Here is a 15593-nt window from a genome sequence, read left to right as displayed (position 1 = left end):
CCTGTCTATTGTCCTATTGATGCATTCCCTCCCTCTCCCCAGTAGTTTACACTCGATCTTTAGCAAAAGGCCAAGAAGTGATCCCCAGTAGTTTAGAATCTATACTTATACATAAGCTACAACGATTAAATTCATTTTAACACACTCTTTAACTTTACCAACATTTAGGTAGTATCCGTAACCCTTCTTTTCCTATATGCCCCAAGAGCACTGTTAGCTGTTCATCTTCCTGAGTAGAAATGTGGCATTTTATTTTCCTGTTTTCCTTTTTTGATGTGGGAGAAAGATAATCTACATTGTGTGTATGTGTTTATAGTCACCCTAGATTGCTAAAGTATATCCTCCAGTGATTCTTTCAAAGAGGGTATGCAAGAAACAAACTGTGAATTCTTTCATATCAGAAAATGTCTTTGTTTTACCTTCAAAATAAAATGCCACTTTGGCTGGATGTAGGATTCGAGGTTTAAATGTTTTCCCCTGCAGAAATTTTGTGTTACTGCCCCATTTCCTTCTAGCATCTATAGTGTCCAGTAAGTCTGCTGTCAGTCTGATTCTTGTTCCTTTGTAGGTTCACGCTCCTCTTTATGGAAGATTTTATGATTTTTTTAATCCTTGGAATTTGCAGATTCCTAGGAGTCTCTATTCATCAATCTTACTGAGTACTTGGTAAGCACTGACAGTCTCAAGACTTGAATTTTTCTGGGCACCTGGGTGGCTCAGTTGGTTAAGCAACTGCCTTTGGCTCAAGTCATGATCCTGGAGTCCTGGGATCCAGTCCCACGTCCCGCTCCCTTCTCAGAGCGTGGTCTGCTTCTCTCTCTGACCCTCCCCCCTCTCATGCATTCTCTCTCTCTCTCTCTCTCTCTCATAAATAAATAAAATCTTAGAAAAAAAGACTTGAATCTTTCTTTAGCTCTGGGAAGTTTTCTTCAATTATTAATTATTTCCTCTGCTTCATTCCCTTTATTATCTTTTTCTGGAATTCCTGTCAAATGGATGTTGGAGCTTCTGGATCTCTCCTCTATATCTGGATCTTTCTTTATTATCTCTTTGGCCCTTTGCATTGTAACCTTAGAACATTCTTCAAGTTGATCTTCTAGATCATTCCTTGTCTCTTCAAGTATGTCTCTTCTGCTATTCAGAGCATCTATGGAGTTCTTTATTTCCAAGACAGCTGGATGATAATCTTTAATATTTCTAATCCCCTCTTTTATCTCTTTGAAGTTATTAATTCACTTCTTCTAAAATTTTTTTCTCTTATATTACCTGTTTCTTTAGTTGTTGGCACCTTTGTTTGCAGAATTTTGTGTCTGTTTTCCTTCAAACTATAGTGATTCCTGATGGGCGTCAGGTGATTCCTCATGGGAGTACTCAAATTTGTACATAAATGCCTATTCTGCTTACCAGAACTTATCTCTAGTGACTTTGAGGGAGAGGCCAAACACAAGGTTAGACAGACTGTCCCAATTCCTTGATATGTCAGCATATCTGTTTCCTCTTTATTCTGGAGTTTTTGTTCCATCCAACGTTTCACCAATTTTCATCTAAGTCCCAAGCCACATAATTTTAGGCAATTTCTTTAAGTCCATTGGAGGCGTCTCTTTTCTCAGTCAGGAAGGCAAGTCTTTACATGTTCTACTTCAGAGTCCTCTCCTTCGTCCCCCTATAAACCTACTTCCGTTTCCGACCCTGAACTTTCTTCCTCCTCTGGCTCAGAATCTTCTACTTCTTTAGTTACAATAATCTCCAAGGCATCTTTGGTCATTTCCTCAACTCCATGCTTCATATTTACCACAGTATGGCATTGGAAGATGGAATCCTTTCCTCACATTATTCCAAAGCCACCTCTTTTCCCTTCTTCCGCGCCTTCAAGCCTCCTTCCTCCCTCCTCTTCTAACTCTGAGCCGTCTTCCTGTCGAGGGTTTCTTTTTCCTTCCAACTGAAGATCCTTCCTCCCGAGTCTCTGAGTTCTTCAGCTCCTCTGCCCAGCAACCTTTAACTCTTTAACAAATAGCTCAAGCCATCACCAGTTTCCTCCCCAGTTCCATGCTTTGAGTTTACTAGTTTTATCTACTTTTTCTTGAATTTGTATCTTCCTCCTTCCTTTTTTCATTTTGTGGGAGTGTATCTTTCAGTAATTCTTTCATAAATGATCTCTGGCTGGTAAATTTGATGAGTCTTTACATATCAGAAAAGGCCCTTCACCACCCTTAAGGCCTAAATGCTCATTTAACTGGATATAGAATTTAAATTCAAAATCACTTTCCCTTAGAATGTTGAAGACATTAACTCCATTGCTTACTAATATTCAGTGTTGCTGATGAAAAGACTGCTGCCAATGCAAGTCTTGCTCCTTCATCTTCTCTGGAGGTTTGTAGAATATTTGCTTTATTCTTTAAACTGAGAGGGATTTTTTCCCCCATCTTTGCTTTGACCAGTTTGTCCTCTTCAATGTCTCTCTTCTCTCCTGTTTCTTCTGTTGGATGCTCTGTCTCTGCGTCCCTCAACTGTATTGCTTATGGCTTCTTCCCCACTTCCCATGACTTTGTGTTTTTGTGATTCATCATGGGGCAATTCCTTGCCTTGGTTTGTCTTGTATGCTTTAGCTTCATCTAATTTGCTAGTTACTTCTTTTCTTCTAAAAATCAAATTTTCAATATCCTCAACTATTTTAGAGTGTGCTGCTTCTGTTTTCTTAATCCTGTTTTTTATGTGACTATATCTTTTATTTGTTACTACTCCTTTTTGGTATGAGAATTCTTTGGATTTTTCATTCTAAAGTTTCCTTCAGGTCCTATTTTAAAAAGGATTTTAAGTTATTTACTTGAAAAAGAGAATGAGTGCAAGTGTGAGCGGAAACAGTGGGGGGAGAGGCAAGAGGGGCAGAGAGAGAGAGGGAGAAGCAGGCTCTCTGCTGAGCAGGGAGTCGGATGTGGGCTTGGATCCCAGGACCCTGAGGTCATGACCTGAGCTGAAGGCAGATGCTTAACTGAGTCACCCAGGCACCCCTCCTTCAGGTCATTTTTAAGAAATTGTCTTATCTTTTCTACCACTAAGTCCAGGTTTTCCATCAAGCCTTTAAACTTCCTCATGATAACTATTGACATGTCTCTGCATTTTCAGTCTAATACCTGAGCCATCTTCTGGTCAGTTTCTGTCAACCGAATTCTTTCCCTATGGTGATATTTTCCTATTTCTTTGTGAAAGTCTAGTAATTCCTTCCTTCCTTTCTTTCTCTCAAGATTTTACTTTTAAGCAATCTTTTTTCCCAATGTAGGGCTCGAACTTCCAACCCTGGGATCCAGAGTTGCATGCTCTTCTGACAGCCAACCGGGCATGCCATGTCTAGCGATTTCTGACTGTACATGAGACACTGTTGATAAGTATTCACAACAGAAGTATTTTATTTTTCTAAAGAGTAATTTTTGTTTTTTCCGGCCTGCTAAACTCTCCCAAACTAAAAAATATTATATACATCTATATATATACATATCATCCAGTGAGAGTCTTCATCTTCAAGGAAGTTATTTGCAGAGCAGTATTTGTCTTCAGCACAACTGTGTCTCAGTGCCTCAAAAAGGGATCCAGCCTGAGGACACATACACACGCTCGCCTGCACGCGTGCCAAAGGCTTTGTAGTATATCTAGAAATCTGGGATTGCAATACCTCTATCTTTGTTGTTCTCAAGATTGCTTTGGCTACTCAAGAACATTTGTACTTCCATACAAATTTTAGGATTATTTGTCTATTCTTTGAAAAATGCTGGTGGTATTTTGGTAGGGATTGCTTTGAATCCATTGATTTGCTTTGGGTAACATGGACATTTTAACAATGTTTGTTCTTCCAATTCATAATCATGGTAAAATGTTCCATTTGTGCTGTCTTCAATCTCTTTATCATTGCTGTATAAGTTGTAGAAAACAGGTCTTTTACCTCCTTGGTTAAGTTTATTCCCAAGTCTTTTATTCTTTTTGTTGCAATTATAAGTGGGATTGTCTTCTTAATTTCTTTTTCTGCTACTTTGTTATTAGTGTAACAGAAATGCAGTAGATTTCTGTATATTTTATATCCTCCAAATTACTTCATTTATCAGTATTTATTTATTTGACAGAGAGAGACATGTGGCAAGAGACAGAACACAGCAGGGGAATGGGAGGGGAAGAAGCAGGCTTCCCTGCCGAGCAAAGAGCCTGATATGGGTCTGGATCCCGGGACCCTGGGGTCATGACCTGAGCCAAAGGCAGATGCTTAATGACTGAGGCACCCAGGCATCCTCTTCATTTATCAGTTCTGATACTTTTTGTTTTTGTTGTTGTTGTTGTTTGTGAAGTCTTCTTTGTGTGAAGTTCTTTTTTGTAAAGTTTTCTTTATTTAAAGTAGACTTCATGTCCACTGTGGTAAACAATGAGGTGCTTGAATTCATGACCATGAGCTTAAGACCTGAGCTGATAGCAAGAGTTGGATGCTTAATCAGCTGAGCCACCCAGGTGCCCCTAAGGTTTTCTGTATGTATTATCATGTCCTGTGAAGATAGTGACAGCATAACTTCTTCCTCACCAATTTGAATGTGCTGCTTCCAGTTGGTGACCAGAGAAGAATTAGGCACAAACTAGTCAGCTGCAAAAGACTGGGAGCAGGGGACAAAGGTCGAAAAGGACTGCTGCCCCGAGCAACTCCACAGTCTCACTTTTATTGGATAGAAAATAATAGCCAACAGGATTGATGAAGGTCAAAGGTTAATCTTGTCTTGCAGACTAGCAAGGAGGATAAAGTTTATAGTTAACCAAACACATTCATAGGACTCCTCTAACTAACAAGGGCGCTTCTGGGAAGAGAAAGGAGTGACAATGGATAAGGGAAGCAGGCGTTTTCATTCCCCCCTGAGCTGACTGGGCTTTCCGGGGTGCTCCGCTTCCCTGACGCAGGCGGCATTCAGCCCTGGGCGGGCCTGGTGTTCCCGACTGCCTGGCTTCCGTGAAGGGGCGGCCTTCCACCCTGAGCGAGCCCGGCATCCCCAGCTGCCCAGCTTCGTGGTCTTATATCATCCTTCTCCCCAAAGACCTGTTGTCAGTATATGTATTTCTTAAGGCCATATCTAAATGTGCTTGGTAACTAGTAAAATCCTCCAGGGGTTACAGTTTAAGTAACAAATTGTTCTGAGGGGCAGCAGCATGAATGCCTTGTATTTCTCGTGTGATTGCTGTGGCTAGGACTTCTAGTACCATGTTAAATAAGTGGTGAATATGGACATCTCTGTCTTGTCTCTAATCATAGAGGGAGAACTGTCAGCTTTTCCCCATTGAGTGTGATGTTAGCTGTGGGTTTATTATGCTGAGGTGTGTTCCCTCTAAACCTGCTCTGCTGAAATCCATCCATTTCATGGTGTACTTTGTCAAATGCTTCTCTGTATTTGAGATGTTTATGGCTTTTGTCCTCTTGCTAATTGGTGCATTCCACTGATCAATTTCAGAAAATTGAAACCACCATTGCATCCCTGGAATAAAGCCTGTTTGATCTTGCTGAAGGATTTTCTTTCCTGTATTGTTGAATGCCATTTGCTGTTATTTTATTGAGGGGGATTTTTGCAACTGTGTTCATCAGACAAGTTAGCTTGTAATTTTTTTTTGTACTGTCTTCACTTTTGAGGTCAAAATAGTGCTGGCCTCCTAGAATGAATTTGGAAGTTTTCTACTTTTTTTGGAATGCTGTTTGAAGGATAGGGATTAACTCTCCTTTATGTTTCATAGAATTCACCTGTGAATCCATCTAGTCCAATTTCGTTTGTTGGGAGGTTTTTTTTTTTTTTTTGATTACTGATTCAATGTCATTATTAGTAATTGGTTCAAATTTTTTTTCTTTTACTTTATTTTTCCTTTAGATTTTATCTATTTACTGAGCATAAGCAGGGGGATCAGCAGACAGAGGGAGAGGGAGAAGCAGTCTCCCCACTGAGCAGGAGCCCAATTAGGGGCTCGACCCAAGACTCTGGGATCATGACCTGAGCTATCCAGGTGCCTGACGGGGCAGCTCTTTGACACCTTGAAAGTGAAGATGCAGACATTCCCTGACCTGTACCGGGGCCTCACCGACTGCTGCCTGAAGACCTACTCCCAGGTGGGCTTCCGCGGCTTCTACAAGGGGACCAGCCCAGCGCTGATCGCCAACATCGCCGAGAACTCGGTCCTCTTCATGTGCTACAGCTTCTGCCAACAGGTGGTGCGGGAGGTGGTTGGATTGGAGAAGCAGGCCAGGCTGAGGTGAGTTGTGGGCACTAACACTTTCTTCCTTTGTTTAGAAAGAAAATGTTGTTGCCCAGTCAAAATTTTTATGATACCTTATGGGAAGAGTGTTTCCTTTTTTAAAATAACCACATTGTTTCTGATTGTGAAGTTGTCATGTAAAACTTGCAGAAGACTGGTCAGTAATGCACCGTGAATAAGGAGGTGCCCTTACGTGCTGCTGTTCTTCAGGAAGATGCTTTTCAGATGCCCTGGTGGTACTGCTTCTCTTGTGGGCACCAGGGCTAGACGGGAGCCACAGGTGCAACTTGTGAGCCGAGCTTTGGGTTCCCCTTCATCAGAGTACAGAGGACTGGAAGAAGCTGCCTGAGCCAGAAAGGCTGGAGAGCAACTTGGAATTTTAGGAGGAGCTGGAAGCGTCTGTGAAGATGCGGATGGACTGACTGTTTGGCCAAGTCGGCCCAAACATCAGACTTCAGCTTGTGCCGCGTCCTCCCTTGCATATTTATTTACACAGAGACCATAGAGGATTCAGGAACCACTGGCCATGTGTAGCACTCCCTTTTTTGAACGTTGATTTATTTTAAATCATTGAAAATTGTATCAGGATAATGGTTGGGCAGATAGCTGTATGGGTTGTTTCGGTAGGAACTGGAAACGCATTTGCAACTCCGGTCCCACCCGACTGTAGGCCCCTTCTGTACAGAAGTGTTCTCTGGAGACGCCTAGTGATCTCAAAGACGTGCCCTTTTGTAAGCAGGGTTTTTTCTTCACGGATGGAACGTGTTTTTTAAAGGCATGGGACTGGATGGAATCACCCAGGGAGATGGCATTATGGTTTCCAGAACCTTCTGGCACAGAAGTGTCATGAATAGGAAAAGGAAGTAAAGCAATAAGCAGGAGAGAAACCAGGAGAGTGTGGGATCTCATGCTAGAGACTGACATAACACTGTAGCGACTGTCACTCTTCCTGCTAGAGGGGGACACTTTCTCTGGGACAAGATGGGACGTTTAGGTCCCCTGCAACATTCCCAGAGAAGGATGCCTTATGGAGAAGATGGAGGTAGGAAGTAGCCACATGAGGTCCTGGAGGAAGTCCTACAGCCAAGAAGCCATTCTGTTTCATGTGTTCTCACCCCGTACCCTCCTCTCCCGTCCTGGTGAGGCAAGAGGGAGCTGCGTCTTCATCCCACAGAATGGCGTTTGCTTATTACCTGGCAGGGAAACACTACCTTAGAGTTGATGGAGCTGGGGCACCCACACCTGTCCTGTTTTATTCATCCCTCCTCATGATCCTATGAGAGCAGCAGAGCTCTCCCTGCTGTTTTTTTTAAAGATGGGGACTCCAACTTGCAGATACTGGCTTAGGATCCTATTACTTGAGCTCATAACTGAGCACAGGACCCAGAGCTGTGTCTTACGAGTCCCCATCCAGAACTCTTGCCCTAAGACCAGAGTCGGGACTCTAGACTGTGGTAGGGGTCAGGTCTAAAAGAAGACCTGGTCAGTAGAGGCAATGAAAGGAAAGCACTGCTTGGAAGAGCCTGCCGTGAATTTCAGCAATGATACCGTAAATATTTGCATGTCCTTGGCTTGAATGCCACCCCGAGTAGAGTTCTCCTTTGACCTTTGTCCACATGGGGTCCTAACACAGCAGGAGGGTTCAGGTACAGGTTTGTTGAATGGGAGATAACCAGCTGATTCTTACCAAATCCCATCCTGTGCCTGTTGCGGTTTCAGTTCTGGGTCTAACGCCTCTCCTGCAGGTGCAGCCTGGGGCCTCGTGTGCCTCACTGGGCGCCCAGGTAGCGGAGAGGACTCAAACTCCACTGCAGGTGTGCTTTGACCTTGCTGTTGCACTGGAACAGCGTGCTCATACTCAGGCCCCCGACTCTTAGGCTGAAGGGCTTCCACACCGATCGATGCCATCTTTGTTCCCGCAAACCTGGCCGTTCTGGCTGCTGGTCAGCAAATTGACAAAGGGTGCCCGAGGGAAATGAAGTGCATGTGCTCGGTCTGTTAGGCTTTTGCTCACGGTTTGGGGAAAGCTTGGGAGAGGATCTCCGTAGTCGGGGAGGTGGTCGCTTCACGGGGGTGTGGCGTCCTGGTGGTTAGGTGACTCAGGCTGCTGGCTTGACAGGTGAGAGTCAGGGAGCCAGTCGTTCTGTGAGCAGCTCACTCTTCCTGCCCAGTCCCAGGTGCCAGCAGAGCTCTTGTGACCAAACACTCAGGAGTTGGAAGGGATCTTATTTTCTGACCCTTGTGAACGCTCAAGAGAATTCCTGACAGTTGATCTCTCAGACTTTTCCCCGTATTTTTGAACTCTGATGGGACCTCGCTTTCACAGCCCTGCTGGTGACTGTGGCTGGTGGTACCAGACCCTCCTGTGGTGAAATGAATGCTTGTGTTCCCTGCATTTGCTTCTCCGTTTAGATTCCCGGTGTAGCCATTTTACCTCCAGCCCTGGAGCTTGCTGACCCCTCCTTCACCCCCTCCTCCCCCGTCCTCGCTCCTGCTGCCCTCTGTGGCTGAGGTCAGGAGTTCATTGCAATGAGCAGCTTTTGGTTAAAGATTTATTCTGAGCTTTCATCTGCAACAGTTACCTTGTACATGTGGTTGTTCCAGGTTGGATTTGGGGCATGCAGGGATGGCCCCAGAACCTCGCTTTATGAAGCTTAGTGGCAGATACGCCGAAGTATCGTGATGGTGTGTCTTTGGGGTTGTGGCTTCTGCATAGAGGCTTAGGCGTGGGGGATACATTCCGTGTGTGTCGCCATGACTATGACTAATAAAAGGAGCTAGATCTTGCAGTCAGGCAGATCCAGGTCTGAATCCTAGCATTGCCACATGGTAGTGGTGTGACTTCAGGTACATTAGGTATTCTTTTTTTTTTTTTTTTTTAAAGATTTTATTTATTTATTTGACAGAGAGAGATCACAAGCAGGTAGAGAGGCAGGCAGAGAGAGAGGAAGGGAGGCAGGCTCCCCGCTGAGCAGAGAGCCTGAAGCGGGACTCGATCTCAGGACCCTGAGATCATGACCTGAGCTGAAGGCAGAGGCTTTAACCCACTGAGCCACCCAGGCACCCCTTCCTAAGGTAGTTTTAAGGAAAGTTAATTGTTGGTTCCAAAAACTTAAGCGAATGGACACTTTGCACAAAGGTAAGTATCGGTTGACAATATTTTAAGTGTGGCTATATACTCCTGGCCTACACAGGGGTATATGGTACCTTGGGGTTAAGACTTGGTTCAGAAGGCAGGCCAGTCCCGTTGAGTTGGATCACTGTGTTACATTCCCATTGTAGAATGGGAGCTGAGTTGTACGAAGGACCTAGATAATGACTGATGCCTGCTAAAACCTTCTGAAATGCTTTTGATCACCGGGGGGTTTGATTCTTCACTGGTCCAAGGGAAATCACCTGCTGAGAGCACTGTGAAGATAAAACACACCAAAGATGTGGTTTCTGCTGCTGTTTTCCTGACAGAGAAGGCCTGCCATGGCGCATACCGTCAGGAAGAAGGGTCTAGACAGAAAGGATCCTGCATTACTACTGCTCCAGGGCTCTGATCAGCCTGAAATATAAGTTCTTGCCTACTTACTTTCTAAGAACTAAATCCTCGGTGCTTCTTGCCCTGTAGAGTTTCTAAGAATTTCCTTTGTCTTGCCTTCAAGTAACATCTACTCCCTTACTACTTCACTGCACTAACACAAAGCGAAAAGACCGTAAGCATTGAACAGATTCCTTCTATACCCACCCGTTCGAAAGAAAGGTAGAGGAGGGTAGGCACAGAAGGAGGTAGAGGAGTGGGCGAATACGAGGGCATTTGATTCTTGCTGAGCTGTACAGCTCCTTATTGTAATTTCTCTTACTCACTGTTGAACAAAAGTGGGTATTGGCTCTTTTACATCTTGGATAATATCCAAAATGTATGAATGCAGGGTTTTTTTTTTTTCAATGAACCAAAAAGTGAATTTGTTTATTGAGGGCAAGAGGATGCAAGCAATATAAAAATCAGAGCTTGTCTGGCTTTCCCTGACTTTTCTTTCTCCACCTGTCAAATGTGCGTTGGATTTTATTTGTACATGTTCTGAGGGTCCCGGTCTGCTCCTGGAATCCTTTATATAGGGGTAAGCTGTGGGCAGATTCCTGAAGACCACCTCCACCGACCACCCTTGGGGAGAAACGGTTATCAGGCAGGAGTGTTGGCTCACAAGCACCTACTTTTCCCTTGTTTCTTGTGTACCATGAAATAGACCTTGCCTGCGATGGTGAACCTTGCAACTAGGAAAAAGCAGCTCTAGGAACCCGCCCTGCCATGGTTGCCCTGGTCCAGGTCCATCATTGTTTTGTCCACACTCAGAGGAGGTCTTTATGATTTTCCAGAAATCCAGTGTACTCCTTCTCCAGGAGTGTTCTCAGGGCTTCCTTTGCTGAGTGGCACACTTGGAAAATGTGAACATGGCTCCATTTGAGACGGGTTTCTGGCATGGTCTGCTGAAGTCTTGGCCAGAGGCACGGTGGCCACACACAGCTCTCTATGAATACACACTTTAATGATATTTCCTAGCTGTTGGACAGTTCAAGTGAGAACCGCTGTCCTAAAATAAAAGGATCTGTGCTTCTCTGAGATTTCCTCCCTGCAGAAGCCTCATTTTCAGAATTTGGGTCCGTGGGTTTCTAGAATCAGCCATTCCCTGCCTGCTCAGGGTTGAGCCAGGCCTGCCACTGGATAGAAGTGCCAGCCTCCTCCCCAGCCCCCCATTTCCCCGGCCCTAAGCACAGCTCTCTCTCCCTGCAGCACAGTCTGGTCCGTGGTGAAGAGCGTCCTCAGGAAGGACGGCCGCTTGGGCTTCTACCACGGCCTCTCCAGCACCTTACCCGAGAGGTGCCTGGCTATTTCCTCTTCTTTGGCAGCTACGAGCTGAGCAGGTCATTTTTTGCATCAGGAAGATCGAAGGATGAGCTAGGTAAGCATTTGGCTGGGCTGGGCCAGGCCGTGCCCCACAGTGGCCTGCTTGTTGCAGAGGCTGTGGGGGTCTGCTAGGCACGGAGGTTTCTGGAGGCTTGGAAAGGACCTTGGCACCTTCCTCTGGGTGCACTCATGTCCTTGCCACGGGGGTGAAGCTGTGCATCCCAGACTTCTTTACTGGAGTAACATTTTAGGGGAGAATATAGAAATTACTTTCCTGTGGGAAATCACCTGTAAAGCATTTTGCAATAAGCATAAAACTTGGTAACAAATCTTGAGTGTGTTTCCAGAGGACTGAAAAGTGTCATTCTTTCTAGCTTGTCCTGTGTACCTGCTTGACGCAATCACGTCAATGTTTGGCTTGCAGGAATGATTACTTGTTAATTCTCAAACACATCACTTCAGTGTTTTGGGCTTATTCTGGGGTTAGGCAAGTCCCAGGCTTAACTGTCGTGTTTAATAAGACAACTTTGTCTTTCATGGTAAAGGAAGAATCAGGGCTGTGGGGCATTAACATAATGAAATACTGCAGACTGAGAGGGTTGGAAAAAACATGACCTGTGTTTCAGTGGCCACTGTTCTCATTCCCATGGGGTGGGGGGCGGGTTGCCCTGTTGCTGGGGGCCTGTTGGTTCTGTGTGGACCAGTCCTTCGGAGGGCAGGCCAGGAGGGCCACAGCGCCACAGTGACCAGCACTGATAAGGTCCTGTGATGAGGGGCAGACCCAGAGTGCCACATGGGACCTTGTGTCCTCTGAGCAGAGAGCCCAAAGGGGGCTCGATCCCTGAGATCAGGACCTGAGCTGAAGGCAGATGCCTTAATGACTGAGCCACAGGTGCCCGAAGTATCAGCATTTTTATTTGCATCTACCTGCACCCACTACCACCTTGACCTCTGGAAATGCTGTCCTTGAGACAAAAATGCTGTTGGCTGCTTTCCTCCTCCAGGCCCTGTCCCTGTGATGTTAAGCGGTGGAGTTGGTGGGATCTGCCTCTGGCTTGCTGTATACCCAGTGGATTGCGTCAAATCCAGAATTCATGTACTTTCCATCTGGAAAACAGGCAGGATTTATCAGAATCTTTATAAGCATTATGAAAAATGAAGGTGAGTCTTCTCATTGTAGAAATGGAGTGGGTATGTCTAGACCGGTCCTTTCCCTGTAACCCTCTTGGAGGTCGATCACATGTGTGTGGTTGCTCTCTTCCCCTGCCCCCTGTCCTTCTTCTAGGGCCCCTGCCTTAGCTTACTTCCATTCTCAAGAATGTTTGATGTCCTTGTTCCTCGCTTCTGGGCCAGGATTCTTTGTTCTAAATAGCCCGGAGGGAACTTTAAAACTCCAGATTGTGCCTAAGGGGACAAATGCTTGGAATTCAGCACCCCTTGTTCTATAGAGTATAGACAGTATCAGAAAAGGATCTCTAACAGAACCACTAAAGGATTTAAAAGAACGTGCTGCAAGTCCCTAATGCTCAGACTTCCTGAAGGTGATTGGCTCTGAATTTTGAGAGTTAATGTAGGAGTATCAAGATTTTCTAGGAGATGTTTGTATAACGCCCGGATCGTGCCTCTGGTGAGCAGAGACCTGTCCTTTCAGCATCCGCTGTACATCTTCCACCTCGGGATGTGTACTTGATTTTCCGAGAGAGCGGTCACAGGGTGTGGAAACGGTTCAGTTAATACTCCAGAGTTGCATAAAACCTCATAGTTGCACAGAGCCCTTACACCTCCCTCATCCACTTGGATCTTCATAACAGTCTGGGAAGTGCCAGCTGTGAACACAGGACTGTGCTTTGGGCCCAGTGTCTTGCGGTTCTTGTTTTCCCGAGTGACTCTGTGAGGCTGCTGCCCTCCTGTGTTCTGGGGCTGCTTCTCTCTGCCCATGTGAGGCCTCGCGCTGCCCGGTCCATGTACCAGGAGCGAGTCCGGGACTCATGTGTGGTACCTGAGCGTCGCCAAGATTTGCTGGAACACTGGATGCCTGGCCTCGTTGCCGTGAGTCTCCATCCTTCCCGTTCGTCCAGGGACACCTGGACAGAAGCCCTTCCGTCCCTTGTCGGCATTCAGTGTGTTGTCTGGATCTGTCGGTGTCCAGCCCTGGGCTCTGCGGCTTTACAGGGTCTCTCTGTGAAGGGGCGTCTCAGTCTTTGATCACTTCTTGTCTTCTAGGAATAATGGCCTTATATTCTGGACTGAAACCCACAATGATCCGAGAGTTCCCTGCAATGGGGTGCTCTTTCTGGCCTACGAATACAGTAGGAAGCTGATGATGAGCCAGTTCGAAGCCTACTGAAGTGTCCTGGTGAAACGAAATCCAGGTTTAGGCACGTGACCCCGACAGTTCATCTCAGGGTTTCACGGAGTACAAGACTAATGGGGAATTATTTTGGTTTCATAGGAGTTCTGTTTTTTTGGTCTTCCCTTATACTCTAAATCTTAAACTTTGTGAAAAGGGCCTCCATTTTATCCTATTAATTTCTGCCCATAATCGTACTGAAATCGAACTCAGTTGCTGCTCTTGTCCTTGGTGGGACATTTAGGGCAAGCTGCCAGCCTTGCACAGCATCTGAAAGGCTAAATATAGCTCCCTCAGGACTTTGCATAAACCTGTATGTGTCCGTGCAGCTTGCATGGTTACATGTTAGTAAGGTGTCATTTGGTTCCATGTTTAATTCTCAGATCTCACCAGAAAAACTCTGAGGTAACCATGTTTCATGAAGATGACTATGAGTGATTCCTTACTCTAGATGTAGGCTCTCTTTTAGAACCTTTGTACATGCACTGTGCTAAGTGGATGAAGTTTAGTTTTTCTGTGGTGCTTGACAACTGAACTATCTGTAGATTTTGTAGAGGAGAACATATCCGCAAACTGGTGTGGCTTCCATGTTCACGATTTAAGTTAGGAGTAAGCCTCTTGGACTTTCCCATTCACTTCCTAGGTGGGATCATCTTGTGCCCCTGACACATTGTGAGGTGTGGTGAGAGCAGCACGCCCCTCACCTGTGCCAGCTCCCCTTCTCTCCCAAAGAACACCCCCTCTGCTGGGCCTTGGGTTGAGGGAGGTGCTGAGGGTAGGAGGCCCTGCTGCTGTGCTTTGTGAAGGCCCATGACCGCCAGCAGGCCTGCTTCTTCCGTCTCTGGGTCCTGGCCTGGGTAGGATTGCAGATTATTTCTTTGGACCGTCTATCGCCTGCTGATGCACTTTGGCCCACTCACTCACTCACTGCCTCCACCGACCAGAAACCCTTCCCGGGAGCAGAGTGCCAAAGCCAAGAGAAGCCCTTGTTCCCTGTCTGGTGCCTGAAGGACAGTGCTCATGGGCAAGGTCCTCTTTCGGATGGAACTGGACAGAACCGAGGACTTGTCCTCCACAGTGAGTGATGTTGGGGTGACCCCTTTGTTTATATTTATCTCAGGATCGCTAACTGCCATGTTTCTTATTGGGTTGGAGCCTTTTACATTTGGTACTGGCAGTCCGTGGATTTTCTGGATTGTATATAGGGGGTGACTTTACAAAGCAATGAAACAAGCCAAGTAATTTTATTTAGCTATGCCATACGAATGCACTAACCACCACCACAAAACTCCAGGTCACCTGGTGTAAGAGGGTCCCTTCTCGTCCCCACTTAGGCAAGCCACATCATACCGTGCTGCTCCAAGACCACAGCAAGGGCTCTCTCAGAAACCTGTGTTCTTAAGCAGGCTGACGCTGCTAACATCTGTCCCGTGTGTGTCTGTCCTTGTTGGCACAGTGTCCCCCTCGAGTGAAACCTCTGGTTACCTGAAGCTTTTTGTTCTCTGCAGAGGCTCTGTGCTAACTCTAGCCACGCGGCAGTAGCCAGAGGGTTGGGGCAGTGAGCAGCTGCTCTTTCTGTATACTGCAGCTGTGCAAGTTGGCCCACCAGCAGCATTCTTCTGCCTGGTTGTGTGGATGGGGTTGATATAGCAGGAAAGTGTTTTATTTTTTAAAAATAGCTAATTTTCCTATTATGTTTTAGATAATTCTATTCCAGGGTAGTCAGATATATTTGGAAAAAAAAAAAAAAAAAACAGTATCATTCTGATGTACCATGTTGTAAGATTCTCGAGTTGTTCAAGGAAGTATTTATGTCAGGATGTAAGGAGGCAAGCCTGTAAATTGTCCTTATGTGAGAAAAGCACTAGAGTGTAGCAACTCAGTGGCCAGGAATTTGGATGCATCTTGCAGGGTTAGGGAAGAGTAACCCTAACTGTAATCTTCTTTCAAAAAGCAAGTCTTGAAAATTGGGGTTTTCTCCTTAGTGCCAGCTAAGTATCTATCCCCCATCCCTGCCCCCTGTCCATAAGTCTGCCACCTGGTCTGCCCCTCTGGCTTACGGCTGCGTGCATGTTCAAGGGAACAGTACAA

General features: G+C 45.8%; 1 protein-coding gene across 2 annotated transcripts; it reads left to right on the top strand.

The window, feature by feature from the left end:
• Positions 1-5845: 5845 nt before the first annotated feature.
• Positions 5846-14855, top strand: LOC309858016 (mitochondrial ornithine transporter 1-like). 2 transcript variants are annotated; one of them, XM_082750693.1, is made up of 4 exons: positions 5846-6258; positions 11039-11207; positions 12157-12313; positions 14447-14855. In XM_082750693.1, exons 1-2 carry the CDS (start codon positions 6053-6055, stop codon positions 11163-11165), a joined length of 333 nt encoding a protein of 110 aa, XP_082606819.1. In that variant the 5' UTR covers positions 5846-6052; the 3' UTR covers positions 11166-11207; positions 12157-12313; positions 14447-14855. The 2 variants fall into 2 exon arrangements, with proteins under 2 accessions (XP_082606819.1, XP_082606820.1); XM_082750694.1 differs by lacking the exon at positions 14447-14855 and adding an exon at positions 13376-14116.
• Positions 14856-15593: the final 738 nt, after the last annotated feature.

The sequence above is a fragment of the Mustela nivalis genome (assembly GCF_964662115.1).
Source record: "Mustela nivalis genome assembly, contig: HAP1_SCAFFOLD_1734, whole genome shotgun sequence".
NCBI lineage: Eukaryota > Metazoa > Chordata > Mammalia > Carnivora > Mustelidae > Mustela > Mustela nivalis.
The sequence above is the reverse complement of the archived record's forward strand: the minus strand, read 5'-3'. Positions and strand labels throughout refer to the sequence as shown.

Coding starts and splice junctions, on each gene's coding strand:
- LOC309858016 (XM_082750693.1), top strand. CDS start 6,053: ATGCAGACATTCCCTGACCTGTACCGGGGCCTCACCGACTGCTGCCTG. Junction 6,259..11,038: donor GAGAAGCAGGCCAGGCTGAG/GTGAGTTGTGGG, acceptor CTCTCCCTGCAG/CACAGTCTGGTCCGTGGTGA.